The 10,847-nt window shown below is 46.8% G+C and overlaps 1 protein-coding gene across 1 annotated transcript; it reads right to left on the minus strand.

Moving 5' to 3' along the window:
* Positions 1–36: 36 nt before the first annotated feature.
* Positions 37–6,264, minus strand: SMPD1 (sphingomyelin phosphodiesterase 1). Its single transcript, XM_036747093.1, has 6 exons — positions 5,624–6,264; positions 3,854–4,626; positions 2,682–2,853; positions 2,237–2,313; positions 1,112–1,257; positions 37–954 (listed from the first exon to the last, which is right to left on the minus strand). The coding sequence occupies exons 1-6, from the start codon at positions 5,921–5,923 to the stop codon at positions 545–547; spliced, it is 1,878 nt and encodes a 625-aa protein (XP_036602988.1). The 5' UTR covers positions 5,924–6,264; the 3' UTR covers positions 37–544.
* Positions 6,265–10,847: the final 4,583 nt, after the last annotated feature.

Below are 10,847 nucleotides of genomic sequence, written 5' to 3' on the forward strand. Positions count from 1 at the left end.
GTCTGTTTTGTGACAGGAAGGACAGTACAATGAGGAAAGGAGGCCACTGAGTCATATACATTTATTGTAACAGTCTCTGGGCATTGGGCAACTTTGGACAGGGATCTCCTGCCCAGCAGGCAGAGGAAAGTACTGTGCCCATTCAGTTCTGACTTCTCTGAGGTGACTAGAACCAGCCTGTGGGCAAGGGAAGGGGCTGCTGCTAAGGTCCAGGTCCTGTTTTCCTACCTATGGTCCTGAGGGAAGTAGGAGCAATATAGTCTTGGTGGGTGTTGCTTACATAGAAGCTTTAATTTCAGGCCCTTAACTGTGTCCTAAGAGCTAGTTGCCTCCTCCTTCCTGTCCAGCCAGACAGGTCTCTCAGGTGCTGAGATACCTCCAGGGAAATAGAAATCAACCATCCTTGCTCACCTGATTCTAAGGCACGTCCAGATATGTAATCCTCTTCCTCCAGTATGGAGATAAAGATCAGGCATTCCTCCCCTCAGCAATGCTGTGGGCCCCCTCCTGCCTGATCCCTCTGGCCTTTCTGAGCTTTCCTTTGCTAACAAAATGCAAACCTCTGCCAAAGACTTCCAGTGTGGGGTAAGGGCAGATCTGGCACCAGGTGGCGGCAGAGAGCAGGGCTGTCTGAGCGGGCAGAGAGTAAGGCACAGAGGATAGCAAGGCGGCAGGCACCCTCACAGGGTTCTACGGGAGGGTGACCCTTGTGGTACAGGTACCAGAAGGTCTGAAAAAGCCCTTCATTTCCCCGCATGCGGTACACTAGGTCGTGCCAGGCAGCTGGTAGGGCATTAGGAAGCCCATAGGTTTCTCGGGCCTGATACAGGAGCTCCCAGCTGGGGGTGGCTCCAGGAGCATTGGCCAATGTCAAGTTCAAAATGTAGGTTTCATGGTCCAGGACCACATGGGAACTCTCTGAGTAGTTGCCATCAATTAAGTAGACCCGATAACCTACAAGAGAGGACAGGAAAGGCACTGATCAAGGGTCAAAGGTACAATCCAGAGAGAGGCACGGCCCATGAGGGTGGAGGCAGGTACAAATGGCTATATAGCCCACCACCCACCCCTTACCCAGTTAACTAAGCAGGCTTCTTTCTGTCCCACTCACCAGGGTTAAGGTTCACAAAGGTGGTGGCACTTGGGGCCAAGAAGGCCACAGCCAAGGGCCGGCTCAGGGTCTCTTCATCGTAGAAAATCTCAAATTCATCCACATGGGTGTGACCAAAGAACTGAGCGGCTATGGTGTTTTCATACCTAGTAAGGGGAAAGACATCCACTGATTCATTCTAAGGAGCAGAGAGGACAGAGCACCCTGGTAATTCTGGGGATTGTTGCTTTACAGCTAGAAGACATCTTAGGGATCAAAGCCCAGCTTGTATATTTTTACAGAAGAGCAAGCTAATTCAAAGCAGGGTGAATCAACCTGCCATGGGTTATGCAGAGCCACACTTCAAACAGAACCACGTCCCCAATTCAGTGCTCTTAAATCACAGCTCTCATCTATATTATCATAATAACTCATTTCTGTAGGTCTTCAGGTGGATGGGGGCGGGGGGGTGGGCAGAGTCACTTGGCTTCTCAGATTGTCAATTTCTTCATCTATGAAGTGAAGAGAAGAGGTATTCTCGTTACGTACCTATTATACCTAACAGGGTTGTTGGTGGAGTAAATGGGAAAAGTTACGGGAAAAGCTTTGTAAGCTTTGTTGTCGTTCTTCACTTGTTTCAGTCCTGTCCAACTCGCCATGACCCCATTTGGGGTTTTCTTGGCAGAGATACTGGAGTGGTTTCCCATTTCCTTCTCCAGGTCATTTTATAGATGAGGAACTGAGGCAAACAGGGTGAAGTGACTTGCCCAGAGTCACACAGCTAATAAGTGTCTGAGGCCACATTTGAACTCGGGGAGATGGATCTTCCCGACTCATTCCAGCATTCTAGCCACTGTGCTGTAAATTAGCCATTACAGTTTCGTATCCCAAAACATGCTCTGATTCTCTCCTTAGATCCCACCTCCCCCATATTCTTGTAATTGTACAGGTCTGCAGAACTCCCTTTGTGAAAAGTAGATCAGCAGTTCATCTGTAATTTACAGTCTTGGAGAGTGGTGTGGGTACACTGAGAGGTTTAGTGATTTGCTCTTGGTCAGAGACAGGATTTGAATGCAGGTCTTCTTGAACTGGACCAAGCCGACCAGTCCTTTACCTACTACCCCATAATGCCTCCTCTCCTCTTACCTGCCCACAATTCGGTAGTAATTCCAGCTCCAGCTCTTCAGACAGTGCCCGGGGGGAATGTGACCAATAATATGTACCTGAGGGGATAGGAGTGGCATCACATTGGCTGCAGGGAATTGGGGCTACCTGGCCCTCCAAAAGCAGAAAGCACCCTCTGACTTGGGCTGGTGTGACATGTTGGGTATGGAGCTCTTTCTGTATTCAGAGACCGTGAACTTTGGGACAGAAGTGGGATGACGTGATATATTCCCAATAGTTGACTAGTGACAGGCCAGAAGCCTTGAAAATACAGCATTTCCCTCAAGTATAACAAGAGTGATGAAACAAGTCTGCATCTTAATGCCGGGGAAGGTGGCCTGCCTTCTGTCCCTACCTGTGCTCACCTTTGCTATCCCTGCTCCCAGAAGACCTCCCCTGCTCTCTTCTCCCAGCCCCAGCTCCTCACCTTCTCTCCTCGGTCCTCAGCAGCTTGCAGTTCTCCCACCAGCCACTGCAGCTGCCCTGCAGGGTCTGTGGAATTGATCAGCAGCCAGAAGTTTTCCCGTGAACAAAAGTTCATGTTGAGAGAGATTAGGCGGAGGCCTGGCCTTGGCGAGAGGGCATAGAATCCGGCAGTCCTGAAACATTGGGGGAAGGGCTGGGTCAGTTCAATGCAAACACCATCGTGACCAGCAGTAGGCCTGCCAGTGGGGAATACTAAAGCAGTACAAAGATAGGGTAGGCCCTGCCCTTCCTGGGTTTACTGTAGAGAAAACTCACTCAGTTGGGACAATCAGATAATGAGATTATCATTATCTAATAAGATTATCATCAATCAAACAGACCAACAAAACACCTCCTAAGGCCAAAAGGTGCTAATGCCATAGGAGCCCAGAGAAGGTTGGAGTGCCTAAGAAAGGCTTGAGGTAGGCCTTGAAGGATGGGCAAGATTTGAATTGCTGCAGAGAACAAGGGCATTATAGGCAGGGGACCCGGGTGAGTCAAGGTGAGGTGCCTGAAATCAGACAATCTGTTTAGGGTAGGAGTGGGAGACAAGGAACGTAAACACAAACTGCAATTAGATTGGGAGGGCGATGAAAGGCAGACTGAGCAGTTTAGACTTTATGCTACAGTAGGTTATGTGGAATATTTATGAGCAGGGGAGTAACAATCTGAAAGTGGTATTTTTGGTCAGCATTTATGAACTATGTGGAGAGGGACTGAACAGAAGAAGGAAGGTCAAAGAAGTGATGGAGGCCTGACTTAAGATGAGGCGCAACCAAGCAACATTTTTTAAAGTGCCTACTATGTGTCAACCACTGAGCTAGGTGCTGGGGATGGAAATGAAACAATTCAAAGGAAGAAAGGTTCAGCCTAGATGGCTAGAGAGCAAAGTGGCTAGAGGCAGCCCCCCCACTCCCAGTCATATACACCAGCAGTTCTCAAACTTGGAGGTCTCAGGTCATCTTTAAAAATTATTGAGCTTTTTGTTAGTGTGGATCATACCTATCAATATAGACTGCTTGCTGTCCACAATGATGCCAGGAGTTTTCCCAAACTACCATTTCTCATCATCCCTTTTCACTCAGTTCTCTCCCTGACTCCACCTCCTGCCCACCTTTGCATATCTCTAGTTACCTGAGGGTGTGGAGGGCATTTCGAGGGAGCCAAGATTCCCAGGCTGTGGCCATAGCTTCATAAAGCCAGCTGGATGAGTGGTTCCCATGCACATAGGGGGGAGGGAAGCTGTTGACTGGGGCACTCTCATGATTGCCCACAGCTGGATAGACAGGCACAGTTCCCAGGTACTTCTTCACAAGGGTAGTGATGGTAGTCAGTGCTCGTAGTTGGTCACGGCGAGTCTGACTCCAGATATCATGGGCAGGGATGTCTCCTGTCCAGTAGACCATGTCAAAGGGGCCGGCAGGGCCTATCCCTGCTAGCAGGCTCTCTAAGGTCCTCAGAGGCAGGTCACACTTGCTGTATTCACCCCAGTAGCCAGCACCAGGTCGGGAGGAAGGTGGCAATCCTGAGCCTTTTCGGCAACACAGGGGGTCGGGACAGGCAGGATCTGTACCCTCCATGTAGTCATGATCCCAGTGTAGGTCTGTGAGAAAGAGCACACGGCTGACAGGGGCACCAGCTGCTGGGGGAGCAGGAGGATGGTATGGGGGTTTGGGCACAGCAGGCAAGGAGATATTCCAGGCTGAGAAGATATCCCAATGTCCGCAGGAAGAACCTAGAAGCAGCCCACAGGCTTCAGATGGACTCAGCACTGAATGTGTCCATATATCCACAACATCATTCTCGTAAAGCTTGATAAGAGACTGGCACACATTAGGTGGTGCCAAGTTCAGCTGTTTACACACAGCTGTGGCCACCAATCCCACTCGGGCCACATTGGGTTCCATCTGCAATGAGACAGATACAGGTCAGTGATAGACTGGAGAGACAAGGTAGCTATCCTCAGATTTACTGATGATACCCACTCAGGCATAGGTACCTGGCCTCATCTCACCCTAGGACCAGGAGACTACTACACATGCTAATTCTACCTTTACCCTGACTATAAAGATTTCCAGGACTCCATCCCAACTGAAGCCCATTTTATGCTTCAACCCTGGCAGGCATCCTGTGGAAAATGCCCTCACTTTCTTAGTCTGCCTGTCATGGTCAGAAGTCATACTCAGGCTGGTTCCTTGGCTTAGGGCCACTCAGGCTTAATGGTGTGGGATGGAAACAACACCCTCATTCAAGGCTACTAATTAAACAACCTTCACCCCATCCCAATGGCCAATAGAAGCTTTGTTTAATATCTGCCAGTGAGTGAGGGGATACAGGGATTAAGATCTGAATGTGTACCCACACACAAGGGCAGAGTCCAGATAGCTACTTCACTATGGAGGATTCTCCCTATCAGCACTGCTTCCCAAATTTTTCTCATTTGGGATTTCCCATCCTAAAAGATGCCTTTCACTGAAGTATTTTGTGTGTGCTTGCCTTGTCTCATTGAGGTCTCGGAGTCAGGAAGACCAGAGTTCAAAGCTCACCTCAAACACCTACTAGTTGTGACTCTGGGCAAGTCACTTAACCTCTGCCTCAGTTTCCTCATCTGTAAAATGGAGGTAATAATAGCACCTACCTGCCAAGATGGTTATGAAGATCAAATGAGAAGATATTTGTAAAACACTTAGCACAGTGCCTAACACATAGTGAGTAAGTAATTAATGCCTGTCCCCTTCTCCCCTCCTTCCCTTCTTTCTGTGCCGCTATACCACAGACCCTCACTGTACAGTTTCTACTTCAGTTCTTCAGGGAACCCTCTTGCGGCCTCTTAAGTCTTCCTGAATCCTTGTGCTTTTCCCTGCTACCATGGAGGTCCCTTGAAGGACCCTTCTTGGAGCTCACCTTCAGCCCAATGTCGATGGCAGTGAACAGGGCCTTGCAGACAGAGCAGCTGATGTTCTGCAACCCAAATTCAACGCCAAGCCCAGGGAGGATTTGCTGTAGCCATTGGGGGTCCCCTCTGCCAGGCTCTGGTCTGGACTCAGTCAACAAGCAGAGAGCCAGGAAGCTACCCAGGGCCAAGCCAATCCAAATGCTCCCAGGAGGTCTGGCTTTTCTTCTTGTGGGAGATCTCCGACCCTGGGCCTGCCCCCCCGGGGGAGACCACAAGGTCCAGCCACAAAAGCCCCGGTGTGGCTGCATTTCTTTATGTCCTAGGCAGGGTGGTGGCCAAGTTCCTGGCCCAGTTGGGCTATCTGTGGCCCAGGTCCCTCCAGTTCAGCGGGCTGGCTTGCTTCTCTTCTTTCCTGAGTCTAGGTCCCTCAGATTCCCAGGGCTCTGCCCCGGGTTTAAGTGTCCTCTTCTTGCCCTGTCTGCAGCCTCCTGGGCTTCTCAGCTGACAAGCCGGCCAGGCAGCTCCACCCCTTCCTCCTCTTCCCCCAAAGTCAGCTGACTGGGCTGGGCTAGCTCTGCGGGATCGGGTGGAGTCCCTGGGGAAGGAAGGAGGATCTAAATCTTCTTTTCACCTACCGCCACCTCACCATCAGCCTCCTTCCCCTTTCTTAGGACACGAGCAAGAAGGGGGAACTAAGATGGGGAATGACCTAAAGTATAAGGCAGTGGCACTGTTTAGTTGAGGGTGGCATTGCAGAGGATTGTGGGAGTTGTAGTTCAGTAGCAACCTAAATTCTCATGATTCTGAATTGGGTATAAGCCCTTGCATTCTAATTAGTTTGCACTGCTTTCACTTCCTGGCTGCTTTGAGAATTCAGTTCTGCTAACCTGTTTTGTACGAGAAGGGAAAGTGTATGATGGAAGAATTCGGCAGCTGCTCCTGCCAATGCAGTTAGAAAATGAACCCATTTCCAAAGCCCTCCTCTCTCCCACCCCCTCAGTGAACTTGAACCAAGCTCTAGAAGGAGGTGCTGCCAGTAGACATAGTACTAAGATCTATGAGGCTGGAAGGGAGATATTATCATCCTCCTCCCTGATCGTCAGGGGCGAGAGTCTCTGATCTTGTGTCTCTGAGCAAGAATGTTAAGGTCATTTTTGACTCAGAATGTCAAGAACTGAAATGGATCTCTTGTTGTTCAGTTGTTTCTAACTCTTCATGACACCATTTGGGTTTTCTTTGCAAAAATACTGGAGAGGTTTGCCATTTCCTTCTCTAGGTCATTTTACAGATGAGGAAACTGAGTCAAACGAGTAATTTGCCCAGGGTCACACTGCTATTAAGTGTCTGAAGTCAGGATTTGAACTCAGGTCTTCCTGACTTCAGGCCCAGCATTTGATCCCTTGTGCTACCTAGCTACCCCCAAAATGGAGTTCAGAGACCATTCAATCCAATGTTCTACTAAAGATGAAGAAACAAAGGTGAAGTCACTTCCCAAAGTCATGCAGCTAGAGCTAGAACCTAATAGTCTTGGTTCCTATTCCAATACTTTCCCCAAACTATACCATGTAGTCTAGCTTTAACTATCTCCACCCCACCCCCCTCCATTCCAAAATCAATTATCATTCTCTGAAATATCGCACGGGTTCCCTAATTGTCCCATTTCTTTGCCCACCACTCTTGTTCAGTTTCAAAACATCTCAGGCCAGGACTAATGTCTCCTAACCGATCTCCCTGACTCAGGACTCTCTCTTCCTCTAATCTGCTTATGTAGCAATACCAACTAATCTTTCTAAGTTCCCAATTTTCTTCTATGAAACTTCAGCAGTTCCCAGTGATATCTGCTCTCTATGAGTGTCAGGTAATAATGTCAGGGTTCAGGGAAGTTTTCAAACAAAACATAGGAAATGAAAGTCAATTCATATGACCAAAAATAAACTGCATGTGACAAATATTGTGAATAAATACATAGGAGGCATCAGGAAGGGTCTTATCTTGGAATGCTGAGGCCTTTGTTTGAACCTGAAAGACTTCTCTTTAGGAAAGATCGGTCCCAGTCCCTTTAACAGCACATTGTGTCTGATGACTGATGATCCCTTGATGACTGAGTACTTGGTGACTACCACCATTTAGTCACCATTCAGGGAAGATGATTGATTGAATTCTTCGGGGATGATTTGGTTGGATCTGGACTATTGTAGAGGCTGTTTCTTTAAGAACTAAAGTATGCATCAATGCCTTTTTAATATTTCAAAGGAGGAAATAATGTGAACATTGATTTTTTTTTCTGAGATCCTTAAAGGGGTTTGCTGGAGCTAGCTCTGTTAAATTGTTCAATATGAGCATTTTCACTTTGGAAATCAGCAAATGCTGCCAATCAAGGCTTGATTTGTTGTTTTGTTAATTGTCTACACTTAAGAAAATGATGGAAAAATTATAACAATGTGGATTAAACTGAAAAACTGTGGTGTTTTTGGAGGGCTGGCTATTGGCATTTTATGAACACACTTCTTATAACTCATTCTAAGTTTAAGCCTCAGTGCTTGCTCCTTCTTCTGAGTTTCTGTCACTGGTCTACTCTGTTCCTTCTTTATAGTTAAGCCTTATTCCCCATCCTTCTTTGAGTGATGAAAAGTCTCTTCTCTCCCTGTCTTGGCTACTTGTGTTTCCAAGGTGTCTTAGGCAACGACATAAATGTAACAGAATATTCTATATAGAGCTTTGTATATAAATAGCTCTTTTTGTACAGAAAGTAGGAGCAGCTAGGGGGCCCAGTGGATAGTGCCAGACCTGAAGTCAGGAAGACTCATCTTCCTGAGTTCAAATCTGGCCTCAGACACTTACTAGCTGGGTGACTCCAGGCAAGCCACTTAATCCTGTATGCCTCAGTTTCCTCATCTGTAAAATGGAGAAAGAAATGGCAAACCACTTTAGTATCTTTGCCAGTAAAACCCCAAATGGGGTCACATGACTGAAAAACAGCTGAACAAAAGTTGTTCCTCAAAGCAACTGTGGGTGGATGGGGGGAGAAGTGGGCGGGAGAAGGAAATGGCAAACCACTCCAGTATCATTTCCAAGAAAACCTCAGATGGAATCAGGAAGAGTTGCACACCACTGAAACAAACAAACAAACAAACAAAAAACAACAAAACAAAACAAAGAACAAAAACAAAAACCAACAACCAAACAAATTGTGTGGTGGGGAGGAGAAGGAGGCAGGAATCCAGTGTGATTGGAATGAAAGCTAAAGCCTCTTGGGGCTTCTGTGGACATTGTAAAGATAGAATCAGGGCCTGTTTCTGAACTTGGCTAGGGAGTTGGGGCAGGGCCAGCGCATCTGGATGCAGAAGGGAACAATTCTTGAAGGTAGTTAAGTAGATAGGTAGATACAGACAGACAGACAGATAGATAGACAGACAGATAACAGAATATTTACCTAGTACTTACTATGTTCCCTGCACTGTGCAGGTCATAAATACAAGTGAGCAAGGTTGGGCATTCTAGAAGTTTACACTCAACTGGAGGAAGACCAACTCATACAGAGATACTGAATGTGGGAGTGTGGAAGTTCAGTAAAGAGTAGGCAAGATATGGAATCAGAGGACCCATGTTCAAACTCTGGTCCTGCCACTTTTGTGACTTTGGACAAGATACTCAACCTCTTGGCACCTTTCTAGGAATGGATTTGATGGTCTTTAACTTCCACTTCAGCTCTGATTTGCAGATCCTATATTCCTTCAGGAGAGAAGGTGACACCTAAAACCTATGCACGTTTCTCCTTATGTGTTGTATAGACCTCTCTCTTGTACTCATTATGTTGTTTTGTATCATAGTTATTTGTGTACATCCTCCCCACTGTATTCTAAGCTCCTAGAGTGTGAGTTCTGTGTTGTTTTTACTGTTATATCCTAGTACTGAACACATAGTAGGGACTTGATAGATGTTTGTTGAGTTGTATTGAATGATGGAACACACAATTTCTCTTTCCCCCATTACCAAACCAAAATTGTGGGGATTCCCCCTCCATATTCTCCACCCCCCCCACACACACACCGGTTTGCATGTTTCCTTTCTGTGGCTTCCCCCCACCCCCACTCCACAAACTGGTTTTTGTCATTTGTCCAGACCTGCCATTGCCTAAGGACAACACTTCCAACCAAGACTGGGTAATGGGGAATAGAGGTAGCAAAGTCTGGGGGAGACAAAGTAAGCGATTTGAGAGAAGGGCAGGAAGTCCACAGTGGCTTTGGATCACAATCGCAAGAGAGGGACCTGAGGGCATCTGACACTATGGGCATGCGGGCTGCCTAGAATCAGGATTAGAGCTTAGTTAAGAGCCTAGCCAGAGCCTGGCTAGACATCACTGAGAGGAAAGTGTCATGTATCAAGGAACCTAAACCAATGTAGATACTTTGTAATTTACAGTATTGCCTATCTCCCGAAGCTTACTTTAAATGTTGCAAGAGGCAAATGGAAACAAAAGAAAGGCAAGTACTGAAGAGACAACACTTACTACAGTGTACCTCCCTCTTGGCCCCAAGAAGAATTTCTGGCTGATCTGGTAGAATCAGAGTCAGCTATCTTTAGGGGCTAAAGCCCACCACAAAATCAACTTACCATTACTTATGGTAACTAGTAAAATGGAGAAATTAATTAACTTATGATCCTCAATGCTAGCAATCAAATTTATCAATCAAATGCATGTAAACATTAGTTTATGTTATCTATTAGACAATACAAATGTCAATCCCACTAGGAACAAACCACCAACTTGATTACCTAGAATTTCCCAAAAAGCATGTCTTACTAGTACTCAAGGACAAGTTTCCCTCTCCGCCCACCTGGAAGCCATGTGTCACCCTCCAAGGTGGTTGCCCAGGATATCAATAATCTTAGTCAATCAGCACTGCCCTGAAGTGAAATGTAGGATGCTTATGTGGCAAGGGATATTATGTAGTAGGTATGTATGTGTGTCTCACAGGTAAGACTAGATATCTCTAGTGTCTTCTCCCCTACCCTTCCTCAAGGGAGACTTTAATTCCTGCTGGGAGGGGAAGCAGGAGGTTGGGGGCAGAAGTTGGCTACTCTCCTCTCCTCTGAGAGAGGGGATACCAGGTAAGAATGATAGTTTCTGGCCTTTTAAATATTATTAATCTAGGACATGTCATTTTGAAGTTCGAATTAAACTCCTCATCACTATTACTTAGTGGGGGGAAAAGGAGCCCCAAGCTTTAT

Source organism: Trichosurus vulpecula, chromosome 2, assembly GCF_011100635.1.
Source record: "Trichosurus vulpecula isolate mTriVul1 chromosome 2, mTriVul1.pri, whole genome shotgun sequence".
NCBI lineage: Eukaryota > Metazoa > Chordata > Mammalia > Diprotodontia > Phalangeridae > Trichosurus > Trichosurus vulpecula.

Coding starts and splice junctions, on each gene's coding strand:
- SMPD1 (XM_036747093.1), bottom strand. CDS start 5,923: ATGCAGCCACACCGGGGCTTTTGTGGCTGGACCTTGTGGTCTCCCCCG. Junction 2,314..2,681: donor CTGAGGACCGAGGAGAGAAG/GTGAGGAGCTGG, acceptor CTATCCCCTCAG/GTACATATTATTGGTCACAT. Junction 1,258..2,236: donor TACTACCGAATTGTGGGCAG/GTAAGAGGAGAG, acceptor TCCCCTTACTAG/GTATGAAAACACCATAGCCG.